The sequence below is a fragment of the Maylandia zebra genome, linkage group LG4, assembly GCF_041146795.1.
Source record: "Maylandia zebra isolate NMK-2024a linkage group LG4, Mzebra_GT3a, whole genome shotgun sequence".
Classification (NCBI taxonomy): domain Eukaryota; kingdom Metazoa; phylum Chordata; class Actinopteri; order Cichliformes; family Cichlidae; genus Maylandia; species Maylandia zebra.
This window is the reverse complement of record NC_135170.1, coordinates 35,593,964-35,610,658: the sequence shown is the minus strand read 5'-3', so window position 1 is coordinate 35,610,658 and position 16,695 is coordinate 35,593,964. Positions and strand designations below refer to the sequence as shown.

Here is a 16,695-nt window from a genome sequence, read left to right as displayed (position 1 = left end):
GTTTAGCCAAACAAACTTGAAACTCTTTAAAATCTTAAAATGTAACTCATTAACACCAAATGGGTTTTTTTGTTTAGAAAGAAAAATGGAGTGACTGAAAGGTCGTTTTAACAGAAGTCTCTTTTTGGCTCTCATCTAATTTAAAAGTTTTTAAAATCTCAAATATAAAAACCAATAAATAAAAAAAATGTATAACATTAGAACTAAAGGGAGGCAAAACAAAGGATGACAGAGGCGAGTTTCTGATGTCTGATTAATTAATTGGTTCAGTTACTTTGGGGAAAATACTGTGAAGAAATTAAAAACAAAATGTAGAAGTGGTTTTACTCTAACTTTGAAATAAAATTATAATTTCCGCTCTGAAGTCCACTGCCAGCTCAAAACACACAAAACTGGAATTCTTTAGGGAATAAATGTGAATCTTTATTTAAAAATCTAAAAATAAATAAATAAAATTCTTAGTGTTAACCTGCCTTTAGTTATTAAAGAATGTATTAATAATAGGTTGACGTTTTAAAACCTGCTTATGCTAATAAACACTATTATTCTTTTTTTTTTTTTCTTTTTTTCAAAAGCCTAATATTGGACACCTTTGGGCTTCCGTATTTGGAGGTGTTCTTGCAGATGTTACAGTGTTTTTGGGAAAGTCTTTCGCACCATAAAGACGATGTGTAAAACAAAAAAATGATAAAGTTATGGCACCAAAACGTAGTGAAAGATCTGGAAATATGTCCATACGTCATGTGATAATACTGGCTCAAAACAAACGAAAGCAAACAAAACAAAAAAACCCTGCAGCCCTGCCCAGAACTGGAGACTCCCACCCTGAGACCTCGACAGGAATGCTGGGAAAGGTAGTCCTTTTGTCCTCCTTAGAAACGTGAATATTATTTATAACTCTATCACAGTAACATTGCGCTTATTCCCCACCTAGTGGTCAAAATTGGCAATCCACATTTAAAAATTAGCGTACAACATAAATATTCCAGCTGCAGTAGAGGTAATAATAATGATGGCGTCTATTCGTCTACAAATCAAGTCACGTGACAAAATAGTCATCATTATTACTCTAACACAGCCTCAGAGTTATTAGTGCTTCTATGTACAAGTCAAGAGTTTTGGACAGTGAACAATCGTCAGTTTACCTGCTACCTGTACACAGGTATCTTACATTTATAAGCATTTATATAAATAGGTAGTGTGCATGTTTATTCATACAAACGCCGCCTGTACACGAGCTCCATGCACCGCACTACTCTGTGACACACATGTACACCTTATCTACAGATGCAGAGTGTGGGGGTGGGGGGGTCAGATGTGGGGTTAGCGGTCGGCAAACACACACACACACAAACACACACACACACTTTCAGCTCTAAAACTCTGCGGCAGCGTCACTTTGAAGGAACGAGTCGCCCAACATCGAGCTCTCAGATTAAGCACAGGCAGGTTAGCCTAGCTTAGCATTACAACAGGAGAATGACGGCAGGTAAACACACCTTTAAGTTACATTTACCTGCAGAGTAAAGGCGCAAACAACTGACCAGAAGCTAAATTCTGCGCGGCGTGCTGAGAGTACGAACGTGGCACAGATCGTCCACAGGCAGCGGACTATCCTCCTGACGCCTGCTGGAGTTATCGTTCGGAAACGGGTGTCATCTAAAACCAGCACGCATGAGCAGACGTTAGCGATGACGGGAACTAAAATAAAACGTGCTCTTTCAGTCTGCTCGCTGACCACTCACAGCGCCCCCTGCTGACCAGTAGATCATTCCCGTACGATGGGATCAACAGGAAGTAGAACATCTGCCTCAGAGACAAGTGTAAACTTCACTACGCAGAGATCTCGTAAACTTGGTTGTTTGAACACAAGAAAAACAAAGATGGAGGGGCTTCCTGTACGGAGTGCGCTGACGCCGAGGCGACTCGCGGCGACATGAGCGTGTTCCTTTAAGTGGCTTGGAGGGCAGTGGTAGGTTGGTCTCGGGTCAACAGAAAGATGGCAGTGTTTGTTTTTATTGTCGTGTACAGAATCTTAGCACTACAAATAAAAGTTGATTTTAAGAAATCTTCCCTCGGTCGCCGCCTGTACACCGCCGCCTTCAAGCCCCGCCCCCCGCCCTGAATGTTTGAAACACTTAGGAACCAGAAACGGCGTCTACAGTTCAGTTATGTACATAGTTACAGTGGTTTTTAAAGCACTGCGAGCCGAGTGGAAGCTCCACAGCCGTCGCTCTGTCTCGGTCGACGTGTTGGCGCCGTGGTAGCTGGACGTGTTGTTGGCTGATTGGATCGCTGCCCCCGTGCAGCTGCAGTGACTGCGTATAAAGGGCACGTTCAAAATTGATTTTTTAAAACTTGTGACATGTTTGTTTTTAGGATTGAAGCGCTGAAGACCGAAAAGGTCAAAATGGCGCCGTTCTGCTTCTGTGTCCCCTGAGAGAAGCAGGACGGCGCCCCCAGACTAAGACTGGCGCCGGATTCACGAGTAGGAGAGGTGAGAGCCGTTGGAGATGTGCGAGGTGACCGATGTGCTCCGGGTTAACCCGCCGTCGCTCCCCCCGCCGCCTGGCCCCCCGGAGGCTGTCCGCCTCAGCGGCTGAGGGCTGTTCCTGAGCGCCATCAGGCTGGGGCCCCTTACACTCAGACCGCCGCCGCCGTAGCCGCCCTGTGAGGAAGAGGACGAGGAGGTGGAGGAGGGAGGGGAGGAGGTGGAGAGGGCGATGGGAGGAGGCGGAGGTGGCGGAGGCAGGAGGGCCAGGGACTGCGAGGAGGCGTGGGAGGAGAGGTGGTGGACCTGGGAGTGATGGGCGTAGTGTCCGCCTCCTCCCACCCATTCCCTGGAGCGGTCCCGCTCCCTGGAGTCGCGCTCGTGGGCATCGCGGTAGAGCTGCGGCGTGCTCTGGTGGTGTTGGTAGTGTTGGGGGAGGTAGTGCTGCTGGTGATGGGAGGAGGAGTGGCCTCGGCTCTTGCTCATCTCGCCATCCCTGCCAAGGACGTGGGACGAGGCGATGGACTCGGCGCGGCTGAAGCCTCCACCGCCGTGATTCTGGCTGCGCCAGGATGGAGTCGTCACAGAGTTCTGCACGCTGTGGCTCCAATGGCTGCCGGAGCGCGGTACGGGCCGCGACGGCCAGCCGCCGGAGCCCGAGGACGGGCTGGGGGTCGGGTAGCCCTGGTTGAAAGCCTCTGCCGGGATGCCGGTCAGCGCCATGTTGCTGAAGCCCAGACGCATGCTCTCCGAGTCGAAGGCCTCAATCTCGTGAGCCTGGCGCTCGAGCAGCGTCCGGATTCGCTCGGAGCGCTCGTTCTGCAGAGTCAGCATCTCCTCCTCGATCTGTTGGACAAAAACGCGGCGGTTAGCTCGACCGGGACGCGGCCCGCGCGCTTTCACAAGCTTCGACTGTCAGAGTGAAGTCGGCCTCACCCTCTGCTCCAGCAGCGCCCGGCGGATCGACACCCTCTGCTCCAGGTCCTTCACCTCGCGCTCGTGCTGCGTGTCCGTGTGGATCTTGATCTTGCTCTGGTAGGCGTTCAGCAGCTCGAGCTCCTGCTGCAGCTGCATGCGGAGCACCTGATACTCGGCCTCCTGCGTCTCATCCAGCCGCAGCTGTGGGATCAAAACAGAGCCTCGCTATCAGCAACAAAGTCAAGCAGGTGAAAAACAAGTGTTTGTGCTGCATGTGCGCGTTTCTTTCATGTCTGGTTTTTAATTTTAGAAAATAAAAATCATTCAGCTGAAAACTACAGACAGGAAATGACTCTTCATCCTGAAGACGAAGGTTTCAGTCGATCTGACACAAAATTCAGACGCTTTCAACTGTAAGTATCAGCTGATGTCCACATGTGCGTCACATGTATCGGTGCACACAGACCAAAGGTGTGACTTTTATGATGAGATAATGAGCTTGTTAATAAAAGCAAACATTAAATCATAAGTTCAGCCCTGAAATATTACTTAATGCCTCCATGTTTACATATATTTAATAAACATGCCATATTTGAGCTTCTCTAATCTAAAGCTGCTCTGACTTGAGATATTTTTGGCTGAAAGAAATTACATTTAAAATCAGTTGTCTGGATAATTTAGAATGTGAATAACATTCGTTCAGGATTTCATAAACATTTCTCCTCAGCTGGTTTATTTCCTTTAAACCGAGCTGAGCTGCAGCGCTCAGGGCTCTGTACTACGAAGCAAGTTCAACATATCCAGGATATTTTACTCCAATCTGGCGTCCTTTAAATCTGGCAATCAAGCTTTAACAGTCCAGCTGTGAGCACGTTCACATGGGAGAGGCGGGGTTTGCAGCACGTGACCAATCAGAAACATGGAAAGCTGATCATTCAAAGGAAGATAAAAAGGGGGGAAAAAAATCAGGTGGTTAAACAGAGTGAAGGTAAGAACTGCTGCAGAGGGAGCAGGGGGGGCTCTGCAGGAAGCTGGAAGAGCCGCTGTATTAGTAAAGCTCATCTGAAGCATGATTTCACAACCTCCCTAAAGCAGGTTAGAGCTGCAGCTCAAGTTGCCATGGCGATGTAAGAAGAGAAAGCCTCTGTGTATACCCGGGCTGATCAGCCAGGGCTCATCCTGAAGTTACCTGGATAAGACCAAATCCTGCCTTGTAGTACAGGCCTCTGGTTCTAAGGTGCAGGTTGTCAGGTGTGCAGGTGCTGAAGTGTGGGAGGTTGTCAGGTGTGCGGGGTTTCAGGTGTGGGTGGTTGTCAGGTGTGCAGGTGCACGGAGGTTTCCTTGCCTTACTCACAGCCTGAGAGGACAGCATTTCGTTGATGGAGTGGTCGTACTGCTCGGCCAGGATGGCCAGCTTACGTGTTTGCTCCTCTTTGAGGCGTTTGAGGACGGCCTTGTGGTCGGACTTTGGAGTGCTCTCCAGCAGGTGGTTCCTCAGAGCTTTGTACTGACGGGTCTGGATCTTGCAGGTCTCCTGGAACTGACGCTTGACCTGCAGCTCTTTGGACTGAAACAGAAGGAAACGTGTCGAGTTCATGTAAACTGCTTTTACACAAATAAAAGCATTACGAGTTCTTCTGATCAGTGAAGAGGTCAAAGTTCTTTAAAGTATCTGCCACATTCTTCCCCTTTTCCCCCAAAGTTCTGCTGATATTGGAAAATTTATGTAGTTTGACTAAATTACATAAACATTTCCCAAATTGGCATAGGGATAGCTCAGTGGGTAGAGTGGGCGCCCCATGATCAGAAGGTTGGGGGTCAAATACTGCTACCCTGAGGTACCCCTGAGCAAGGTACCATCCCTAAACACAGCTTTTATAAACTGCAGGAAAAACTGAAATAAATATTGTTGTCCATCCATCCATCCATTCGCTTCCGCTTATCCTTTTCAGGGTCGCGGGGGGCGCTGGAGCCTATCCCAGCTGTCATAGGGCGAGAGGCGGGGTACACCCTGGACAGGTCGCCAGTCTGTCACAGGGCTAACACACAGGGACAGACAACCATTCACACTCGCATTCACTCGCACATTCACACCTAGTGGCCATTTGGATTATCCAATTAACCTATCCCCACAAGCTGCATGTCTTTGGACGGTGGGAGGAAGCCGGAGGACCCGGAGGGAACCCACGCAAACACGGGGAGAACATGCAAACTCCACACAGAAAGATGGTGATGATGGTGGAATTGAACTCTGGACCTTCTTGCTGTGCGGCAACAGTGCTAACCACCGTGCCACCATGCTGCCCGTTGTCAATTCGCAAAAAAACAGCATCACAATTAAGCCTCCCATAAACTATACAGAAAGGCACAAAGTCAAACAGGACTACCAACAGCACCAGTAAACCTTTGAAAGGCCCTGTAGGGAAACAATTACATTTCCCATGAAGAGTGACGTCCCTTCCGATCGTCGCAGGTAATGCGACAGGTCGCGCTGACGTACGAAGTGCCACGAACAGCTGAGCGGATCAGCAAAGTGCGTTTCTGGATTATAATGTTTTTATTGTTGCAAGTGCTTTTTACACGATTTTTGCAAAAACAAACGGCGAGCTGGGACGAGCTGAATGCACGTTAAGAACGCAACTCCTCCAGTTTCACATGCAAAACAAATTATTGCGCTAGCTTCTGTGGTTGCATTTCTACTGGGATTTAAAAATAGTAACGGAAACCAGGTGGTGCTGTGATCCTCCTGAGGTACCTTGAGACTCTTGGGCTGCTGCCGGACCTCCATGGCGTGCTTCTGCCGAAGCTCCTGCTCACGCCGCTTGTTGTACTCCATCTGATTGGTCAGCTCGGTCTGGTGCTGCGTTCGGATCAGCTCGGCCCGGGTGCGCTGCATCGTGCCCAGCTGCCTGAACTCGAGCTCCTGGGTGGACTCGTGGTGCCGCAGCAGCATGGCGCACTCCAGGTCCTTCTGGGTCTGCTTCTTATTCAGCTCCTAAAGGACGGAGAAAAGCAGGAATCACAGCGAATCATGGCCGGAGAGAGCAGAGCAAAAACAAACGCAGCTGCTGTCCCACCTCTCTGAGCAGGTCCTGCTCCAGGTTGTGGCGAGCCAGCAGCATCTTCCTCTTGTACTGGCGGCACTGCAGCTCGTAGTACTGCCGCTGGCGCCGCAGCAGGCTGGCCTCCTCCTCCGCCTGCATCTGCTGCAGACACTCCTTCTGACGGACCAGCCACTCCTGCTTCTCTCGCTTCGGAGTCGACTGGTTCTCGCTCAGCTCCTGTTCAGAGTTCAGAGTTCAAGTCAGGTCAGGGCTGTGATCTCTTTATTTCATAATAATAATAATAATAATAATAATGGATTGGATTTATATAGCGCTTTTCAAGGCACCCAAAGCGCTTTACAATACCACTATTCATTCACTCTCACATTCACACACTGGTGGAGGCAGCTACAGTTGTAGCCACAGCTGCCCTGGGGCAGACTGACAGAAGCGAGGCTGCCATATCGTGCCATCGGCCCCTCTGGCCAACACCAGTAGGCAAGTAGGGTAAAGTGTCTTGCCCAAGGACACAACGACCAGGACAGAGAGCCCCGGGATCGAACCGGCGACCTTCCGGAAGGTATCTGTAACCTTCCGGTTACAGATACGCTTCCCAACCCCCTGAGCCACGGTCGCCCATCACCAGTCAGCTCATTTATGTTCGTATCACAGATCGCTTCTGCTGCTTTATTCTGAAAATCCAGGTGCAGTCAGACGCCAGCTGTAACTCAGCTGCGCTGCCTTTTATTTTACATATTTTACTCTTTATTTAAACAGCTTCGTGTTTCAGCTCCTACAGGAACTTCTCCGTTTGTGGGAGAGATCCTGTTTGGTTTTGCTGTTTCACAGAAACCTTTAAATTACAGCCTGTCGGCACGCACGGCTCCTTTAGAGCAGCTACGTTCGGTTCAGCCTGCAGGGCACGCGCAGCTGACTGTGGAGGAACTCGCTCCGACCTCTTTCAGCTGCTCCTTGCGCTGGCGGTACTGGCGTTTCTGTGAGTCCAGTAAACTGGTGAGTTCCTTCTTCTGCTGGCCCAGGATGTGCTGCTGGAACTTCTTCTCCTCCGTCAGAGCAGCTTTCGTCTGCACGGGCACACAAACAGGATCCTTACGTTAAGAAATGAACTCATAACTCACATTAAGACAGAAAAAACTTTGATCTATGAAATGATGCAAAAACTGAATTTAAAGAATTCCTGTTAAAAACACTGAAACCTGTTTTCGCTTTTGGATTTTGAATTCATCAAATAAAAATACTCTACAAAAGATTATTATAGTAAAAACTGCACCTCCTTCTCCAGGATGGCCTGGTGCTTCTTGGCCAGCTTGTCGGCCTCTGTGGAGAACGTGTTCCTCTGGTTCTCCAGCTCTTTGTCCAGCTTCAGCTGATGCTCGTCCATCTCCGCCTTCAGCTTGTTTTCCAGGCTCATCAGCTGCTTCTGGTGCTGCCGCCTCATGCGCTTGTAGCCGGACATCTGCTCACGCAGCGCCGAGCCCTGCTCGTGCTCCTGGATCTGACGGGTCACCTGGAGGAAGGCGGTGGTGAGGTTCAAGGACTCAGCAGGTCAGCTCGAGTATCAAAAAAACGATCATTTTTAAGACTTTCTTGCTTAATTCACATGATTATTCACAACTTCACAAACGTGATGCACGTGTGAAGACATGAGCCCGTTTTTACTGAGAACTGTTAAAGACTAACAGGGAAGAAAGGTGGAGGTGGTGGAGACAAAAAGCTGCCTGTTAATCCATCGCTCTGTCTGCATCTCTGAGTGCAAACGGTGGCAAAAAGACCGGTCACTACTAGGGATGGGTACCGGTATCCGTTCTGACATAAACCGTGGTAACCAGACCGAAAAGCAGCGCACATTTTGGTGCTTTTTTTTCCTGAGCTGTGATACACTTTAGATTCTAGCCAATCATTTTACGTTTCCGAGGATAGTAGGCGGGGCCAGGTACGTACGTTCTTTTAGAGCAGAGCTACAGATTAAAAACGCCCAAGGCGAAGCGGTCAAAGTCTGGCTGTACTTCACAGCAAAAGATGCAAACTCAGCAGCAACAAGTGCTTTAAGCTGATACTGTGATGCTGTCAAAGGAGGTAACACCAAGAATCTGATGAAACACCTGGTGACGCATAGCGTTTTTTTAAAAGCCGAGAAATGCGCCGTATTTGATAGCTTGCTGCGAGACCTCACACCGAGCGCATCTACTGCGGTGTGCTGCCTGTTATCAGACCCGGAGTTAGCAACATCCCCCAAAAACCCGAAGAGGAGAGTCCTGGCCCCTAGCCCTGCCAGTGTAGCAGAAATGATGAGGATGATGATGCAGCAGCAGCCGTTCTTCTCTGCGTGAGTAGCTTAATGTTGTTCGTGTGTAATTTACGTTGAGTAGGCTAACCACGTTATTACATTAATGCATGTAAGGTGAACTAGCAAACATCATCATAGCTACAGGCGGCTGTCCTCTTGTTTGATGGCAGATACTCCCTTCACCCTGGCCAAAAAGGCTAAAATGACCAAAGAAAAAGTGGGAAACAATTAAACATGAGAGGTTTTTGGACAAAGTTTGTGTTTTTCCCATTGTTTAAGCACTGCTTCCAGCCAAGAGTGATACCATATATGCCCCATAGCTGCAGAAAAGGCTAACATTGTTATCTTTTTACAAAAAAACAGCTGAACATGAGAGGTTTTTGGACAAAGTTTGTGTTCTCCATTCTTTAAGCACCGGCACCGTTTCAAAAGTACCGTTATCGGATAAAACCTAAACGATATCCATCCGTAGTCACTACTGTCTGTGGACAAACTGAGGTCATTTTACTCCACTACAGCTCCATTCATAGATATCTGTAGAACCTCCATCTCTATCTGTGACGGATCTTACCAAAGAGGCCGTGCGGATGGTGGCAAAGTGGTCACGGTTTCGATAGAAGGCTCGCCGGCGTCCAGCTGAAGGAGCCTGAGGCTGATCCATCTCTGGCTGGTACGGGTCATCGTAGATGTTGTCCTGACCCTGAGGAGGAGGAGGGAGAATCAGGATGGTGAATCCAGAGGAGGCGAGCTGGATGTCAGGTGAGCTTTAAGCCAAGCACTTACCGTGGGTCGGTGGATGATGGAGCTGTTGGAGGTGACCGTGTGCTCGCCCTCCTGCATCATGGCCATCTCGTTGCTGCTGTCGTCGGAGGCGTCGGCGAGGCTGTTGACCGAGCTGCTCTGAGAGCTGGCTGAGATGGACATACTGGGAACAGACTGGGAGCTCTCCATGCTGTTAACGGTGCCCGTCTGCAGCAGGTACGGCTCCACCTCCTGAAACACACAAAACAAAATCTTCTTTCACACATGAATCCTCATCAGGAGTCCCTCCCAGCCCGATCACATGACAAGACCTAAAGCTGAAACAGAGAGGGCGACAGCTCAGGCGGCCCGCCTTCGGCTTTCTCACTATTTTTGTGCACACAGTCAAGTTTCCAGTAACACTCCAACATTCCTGCTTAAAGCCAGTCAGAGGAAAATGTTCTGACGTTAGTTTCCTCCTTTTTTGGTATTTCAAGCCAAAAAAAAGCACAAATCTCCTGATCTGTGCTCCTTCCTCACCTCCTCCTCCTCGCCTCCCTCGGTGACGGGGCCATTCTGTTGGGTTTCCTGGAACAGGATCTTCTTCATCTTGCGGTACTGCAGGTTGTCGAGCTCCCTCACCGCATCCTTGGTTCGTGCGATCAGGTCCATGACGACGGTCAGCGGGCGCTCGTGGCACAAGAAGCGATGCTGCGGGAGGAGGGATAGAAATGACAGGTGAGCACACAGCAGGGCAGGTTTAAAAAAACTGTCCTGGATCAATAACGCTCACATTGAGAAGCACGTCCGAGGTAGGCCGGTCCTGGGGAATCTTCTGTAGGCAAGAGTCGACAAAACTGCGGAAGGAATCGGACCTGAAACAAAAACACAACATCAGTTCACTGCAGTGTCTCCGAAGTGGACAGAGGGATACACGGCGCCGCAGGAAAACATGGAGGCTGCTCACCAGTGATTGGACTGCAGGACGGGGCTTTCATTCTGAGCGATGTGGTATAAGGCACTCATAGCATTCATGTTGAACAGGGGGGGTTTCCTCTCCGCTGCAGAAGAACGACAGTTAGCATCACAGAGCCCCAGGCTCACAGTTTAAGAGCACAGACAGCAGCTCATACCCAGCTCTATGCAGGTGATGCCCAGGGACCAGACGTCCACCTTCCCGTCGTACTGGCCCTCGTCCATGGCCAAGATCACCTCCGGAGCCATCCTGGAGAAGACAGAGAGAATGGGCCGAGTCATCCGCTGCTGCGCCGCACGACGTGCAAAATGTGTTTCAGCGAAACAACAAAAAAAGCTGCACTACGAGAAAAAAACTCAGATGTTGTCCACTTATTTTATTATTCTGGGGTTAAAACTGAACATCTGCAGACAAATAAAGCTACACTGAAGCTGTTTAATCAACAGCTGGTAAAAGTAAAATCTCAGAGGGCAGCGCTGATGATCCTGAATATGACCTTTCAGCTAATATTAGGCTAATTTTGCTGTTGAAAAGAGACTTTGAACAGATCCTGGGTACAAATTCAAGAAGCTTTCAAATGTAAACGAAGGAGATCTCATCTGTGGTCCGGTCCTATTCACGCTCTGATTGGTCGTTGGTGTTGTCTGTTCAAAACATGGACTGAACGAGCTCCATCGATGCTCACCAGTATGGCGTCCCCACGAAGGAGTTGGCCGGCGACACGATGGAGGCGGAGCCAAAGTCCCCCAGTTTGACCTGACCCGGCTCTGTCAGCAGGATGTTTCCTGCCTTCACGTCCCTGCAGGAGAGAGGAGAGTGTGACCCCTGCTGGCGGTGGGCTCTAACTGCATCTACTCCACACGTCTGTGCGTTTGCAGGTCTTCTTGGTTTAAAGGAGCTGACGGACAAACAGATCTTACCTGTGAATCATATTGTGAGAGTGAAGATATGCCAACCCCTGCAGTGCACCGTGGGTAATAGCAGCTATTTCTACTTCCTGGAGCGGCTTTTTGTGAACTGCAAGGAGAAAGAAGAGTTTATTCATCAGAAAAACCAGAAACACAAGAACGACGAATAAAAACGGGTGAAGTGTTTGCAGCACTGCACGAACCTTCAAGGAGGTCTGAGGCCGAGCCGAGGCAATACTCCATCACCAGCTGAGGAGGAAACGACAGCGATTACACATCATCAGTGAAGGAGCTCACACAGCCGACCTAACATGATGAACTCCTCCACCTCTATGTGTCACAGCTCGGCTGAGACCGCTTCGACCAACAGAAACGTCTCCATTTCAATGTTTTTCCACTGTGAGGTGATGTCACCGAATAACAGTTCAGTTACTAAACACTTGTTCCTAATAAAATGACATTCCCCCCCTATAATAACCAACAGGAGACAGACTATGGGCAATTTAGAGTTACCACTTAACCTAACCCCAATAACTGCGTGTTTTTGGACTGTGTGAAGAAGCCGTTGTACCTGGAGTGAACCCACACAATCATTGGGAGAGCATGCAAACTCTACAAAGACCCCGGCCTGATAGAGGAATGAACTCAGGACCTTCTTGCTGTGATTCAACAATGCTAACCACTGTGCTGGCCCTAGGTAAAACACCTCCCCGTTAACCACGCGTTACAGGACGTACCCATGCCGTGTGCTCCTTCAGGTAGCAGCCCAGGTACTCGATGGTGTTGGGGTGGCGAAGCTTCTGCAGGAACTTCACCTCTTTGATGATGTCCTGCCATTTCTGCACAGCAACAGAAAAACACTCAGCTCTTCTTTCTAAAGTGTCTCACAGCACATTTAAAATGTAAAGAAGTTCGAAAGAATTTAAATCTGTAAAATAACTTTTCTGGCACACAAAATCCCAAAATTAGCTGCTTAACATCAGTGCGACTGTTTCCTATCAGAGCACGAGCAGACGAGGGCAGGCAGATCTTCAAATCTACGATCGTTGCGCTCGTTACCTCGTTGGTCTGCTTGCCGCTGTACGACATCTTTTTGATGGCCACCACTTCATTGTTGCTGACATCTCGGGCCTGTTGGACGACACAAACACAATCAGCCCTCAGTACATTTCAGTTCTGTTTCAGGAATCGAACCCGCGATCTGCAAGCCTGCCCTCACAGGCATGCATCCACCGAGACTGTGCTGATGAGGAGCCAGTTCTTATTGTGCAACTACACCAGAGGGTGGAGTAATCTCTGTGTGAGAAAAGTAATGGCTCGGGCCCAGGAACGTTACGCTGCTGTGGTGACAGGTAGTTGGCATGGCGCCGCGCTTGACTTTGATGGAAAGGAGTGGAACCGGTTTTCGATTGGGGACTGCGTCAGGATGTGTGAGCAACCGGTTTGTCCCCTCTGACAAACTGCCGGCGAAACAACTTCATAGATTTATTTAAAAAGGTTTCTAATGAGCAACATTTAAAGAGAGAAAAATATTATTTATCTCTCTCTCTCTCTCTAGATCTATATATCTCTATATATCTCTATCTATATCTATATTCATGAATTATAATCAAGCTGAACCAGTGAACAGAGAAAGATTTCTCTCAGACAGTTGGATAATAAAAGGTTTCAATCCGACCTCCTGACTTTACTGTGAAAGGATTAGCTTCTTATTCCAGTCTTTAGACTCATCCAGCATGCTGCTGTTCTCTGGAAGGAGGTGGAGACTGCAGTAAGTAAACTGTGCCCACTTCGTTATTTTTAAAGTAATGTTTGGTTTAGGAGACAATAGAGTAAGCTTTCTTCCTCTTCCTGTTTATTTAAGACTGATGTATTTATGCTTCTAGGTAACTGTGTCATGTTTGATTTCACCTCTGACAGAATCCATCAGAACAGAAAAGGAAAGTGTTTTCTTTGTGCTCGTCTTCGTTTGCATTTAAAACAACGAAATTGTGGAAACGTGACCTGGTGCACAGGAAATGCACTCCCTGGAGAAACCGGCTTCGTCTAATCCCCAGTCCTGATTACAAACGTTCCTTCGCTTCTCGTCTGCTTTGCGTTCAGGAAAAATCAGCTTACTGTGAAAGCCGACAGTAACCGGGTCACGCGTGTGTAAATGACACGACTCGCTTTGTTACAGGATTTTCTTTTAGAATAACATCTAAAGACACGAAGGGGAAAGAAATAAGAGGTTTACTTCTGTAACCGAGTCTGCTCCATTTACTCGGCACAATTAGTCTGTTGGAAAAATGTTTCTTTACATCAGTTTTCCTTTCCTCTTTTTCCCCTCGGACTCAGTGTGCAGGTTAATTTTAGGACCACTCGGTGGAGCCAAACGATCGACAAGCCCTGCTCGGTGAGGCGAGAACAGAGCTGGACACAATGATCCATTAGTCATCCAAACTACATGATTTATTTTTGAATCACATACTCGATGTTCTCACAGCTGTTCAAAGTGTTGGATCCTGATCCTGAGAGAGGACGCTGCTTACAGGCGCCAGATGAAGTCGTTCTGCATTCTCACAGTACTGATAAGACCCTGTGATGCAACAGCATCACCTCTGCTGTCAAGAAGACCTGAAATGAGCATTAAAATACACAAACTAACATCTTTGGAGTCCCAATACAGCAGCATTGTATGATTTACTGCTCATCATAATTTTCCTTTATCTTATACTGAGCCTTGGAGCAGCCCATCAGTTCACCCTCGACACAAACAGGAGGTTTAAAAGCAGCTAGGTTGTTGTTTTGGTTTTTTTTGGAGGGGGGGGGGGGGCAGAGATCTCAGTCATGTCATCAGTGGAAGCCAAAATCCTAACCGATAGAATTGTGACTCAATGGGGGACAATGTGTGACGCAGCACATAAAAAGCCAGACAAACACCCCAGAACAGCCGAGCAGCGATCAAACCAATAATAACTGTTAGTTATTGTCACCGTCTGCTAACATCGCTCTCAACTACAGCTGAAAGATGTTGTTTATCGAACGATTTCTGATCCATAACCTGCAAATAAACAGCCACGGCCAGCAAACGTCTCAGCAGGTTTTTCATGAACAAACAGAAATAAACTTTTTCACCGTTAGCTGTGGCGATAACGCTGCATAGTCGAGCAACAGTTTCGTACAAAGTGCAGCTTTTAATCAATTATCGTTCCTTAATATACTGCTAATAGGAGGGCTGGGTATCGCCACTGATTTCTAGAATCGATTCAATTCACGATTCGAATCGGGAAAATTTTGCCTCTGTCAGAAATATTATAATTCTGATCATGCATCAGTACATTTCCATATTTTTATATCTATAAAAAGAAAGCTGACACTTGTGAGACTTTATCAAAGGTGTGAGCGTCACAGCAGAGGCCTTTGTGTCAAAGCAGCTGAGGATAAAACAGAAAAACATGAAGCAGATTTTCCTGTTCTGGGATTTTATAACAGATAACCTTAAAAACATTCTGCAGTAGATCAAAAACAAAAGAAAGTCATTAATCAACACATGAATGTTACCTGACGGAACAACTGATGGACAAAGTGTGGACTTTATACCAGTTTTTAAACTGTGTTGATCGGCCACGTAAAACCAGACTTATGATAAAATATCTGCAATGTTTGTTTTTCTTCCTGAATACTGTCGTTGTTTATATTTACTGCGGGAAGAAACGGTAAAAACGGCGTTTTATAAGGAAAACGCTGGAAAGCCTGTGAGCAAAACCAAAACCACGCGGACCCGCCGACAGATCAGAGTCAGCGAGCTGTCGGCTTTCAGCCCCGACCGTGTCCGTGCCGTCGCTGAGAAAGTCACAGCTCACTGATTCTGATGCGTCGGCGGGTCGAGCTTTGTGTTCACGTCTCTGTGCAGAAGCCTGTTCCTGCTCTCAGTTACTGTTTTAAATGTTCGGTGGTTGTTGAAATTTTGTGAGGTTTCACCGGAGATTCTGGCGTTTCTGGCAAAATAAAATTATATTTAAAAATCGATTCAGGATTTGAATGAATCGATTTTACGTTATTCAAGCCAGAATCAATTTTAATCGATAATTAAAACCCAGCCCTAGCTAATAGGGTTTTTTTTAATCAATATCAAGTTTTCACAAAACCTTTAATTTACTGTTATTATTTATTTCACTGCTTAGAAATCGTGACTACTAATTAGAAGCCACCTCCCTCAGTTTAAGGCAGCTTTCTTTTGATTGGCAGCTCTTCAGCTGAAGGTCTGAAGAGTGAGTGGGCGGGGCTTCTGTGCCTGGGATGGTCGCATATAGGGGCTCAACTTTGACCTCACACAGACCCAAAAGAATAAAACAAACAAACAAACAAACAAAACAGCTTGAGGGTCACCTCTCAGGGATTACTGTACACGCACCGCCCTCGCTACTTCAACACGAACATCCACCGCTGGAACAGGAGACAAGACAGGAAACGCAAACACTTGAAGCTGTTGTGAGCGACAGTTTCAGAGACGCTGAGGGGCGCCGCGTGTGAAACGTTCTTTTTTTATCTGATGCAAATTGCTGCGCAGCGTCTATTTCTGCAGCTCTTCTCTAATGGCCTTTCAAGGCTCCTCTGAAACTCAGACATGCAGTGTGGAGGTGTGAGTCTACCACTCAGCCTCAAGAATATTTTACAGGTGAAATGAGATGCAGAGGCGCGGCGCACACACTCGTCGTGTTCCCACTGTTTTCTAATAAGCTGGGGGACATTTTCAGATTCACACTCTCTTTATTAATGACAGATAAGAGTGATTTTAAAGAGAAACCCACACAGATCCACGCGGTGGACAGCTCGGCGAGTACATCCAAGAGACACTCTGACAACAATCCAAACTATTTGATTTGGTTTAAGATAAGCCCAGCGTGCAGAACGCCGTGCTGCTGTATGTCTGCACCTATACAAACATGTGCAGATGCAAGCTTCACGTCTGCTCTGGTCCCACACTTCTAAACTGGTTCACACCCATCAGTCACCGACTGCTGGAAAAACGTGATGATTCGCCGTCTAGCCGCAGAGCTTCCTTGTACTAAGAATAGCTTCAAGAACATTTTCTAAGAATTTCCCCTTAAAGTCAGAAGTAAATCCCGGCAGAGATAAAACTTTTTCATAAAACATGCTCAGCCTTTAAAAGAGCTTTGAAGCTGAAGTGTTTGAAGCAGAGAGGAGCAGTTAAGAGGTTTAGGAGTTTCTTAAGGACAGGAGGACGTGGTGGAACGATGCTCGTAGGTCACACAACCCCATGTGTTCACGTTCCAGAGGATCTGATCATTGCTACAATATGACGA

At 47.6% G+C, this 16,695-nt stretch overlaps 1 protein-coding gene across 4 annotated transcripts in view; it reads right to left on the bottom strand.

Annotated features, from left to right (window-relative positions):
* The window catches only part of taok2a (TAO kinase 2a), a 28,970-nt gene that overhangs the window by 1,508 nt on the left and 10,767 nt on the right, over positions 1-16,695 (bottom strand). For 2 of the 4 annotated variants that reach the window (XM_004556457.5, XM_076883488.1), the window contains exons 3-20: positions 12,446-12,517; positions 12,124-12,225; positions 11,590-11,635; positions 11,399-11,495; positions 11,164-11,277; positions 10,636-10,727; positions 10,470-10,563; positions 10,296-10,377; positions 10,043-10,213; positions 9,545-9,754; positions 9,333-9,461; positions 7,745-7,981; positions 7,410-7,538; positions 6,487-6,690; positions 6,165-6,404; positions 4,599-4,976; positions 3,428-3,610; positions 1-3,337 (exon numbers count right to left, since the gene is read on the bottom strand). The exon at positions 1-3,337 is cut by the window's left edge and continues 1,508 nt beyond it. In XM_004556457.5, the coding sequence (XP_004556514.2) occupies positions 2,483-3,337; positions 3,428-3,610; positions 4,599-4,976; positions 6,165-6,404; positions 6,487-6,690; positions 7,410-7,538; positions 7,745-7,981; positions 9,333-9,461; positions 9,545-9,754; positions 10,043-10,213; positions 10,296-10,377; positions 10,470-10,563; positions 10,636-10,727; positions 11,164-11,277; positions 11,399-11,495; positions 11,590-11,635; positions 12,124-12,225; positions 12,446-12,517 (3,435 nt within the window). In that variant the 3' untranslated portion in view covers positions 1-2,482. The remainder of the gene's footprint in view (positions 3,338-3,427; positions 3,611-4,598; positions 4,977-6,164; positions 6,405-6,486; positions 6,691-7,409; positions 7,539-7,744; positions 7,982-9,332; positions 9,462-9,544; positions 9,755-10,042; positions 10,214-10,295; positions 10,378-10,469; positions 10,564-10,635; positions 10,728-11,163; positions 11,278-11,398; positions 11,496-11,589; positions 11,636-12,123; positions 12,226-12,445; positions 12,518-16,695) is intronic. The other 2 variants (XM_012920543.5, XM_004556458.5) reach the window with 2 other exon arrangements.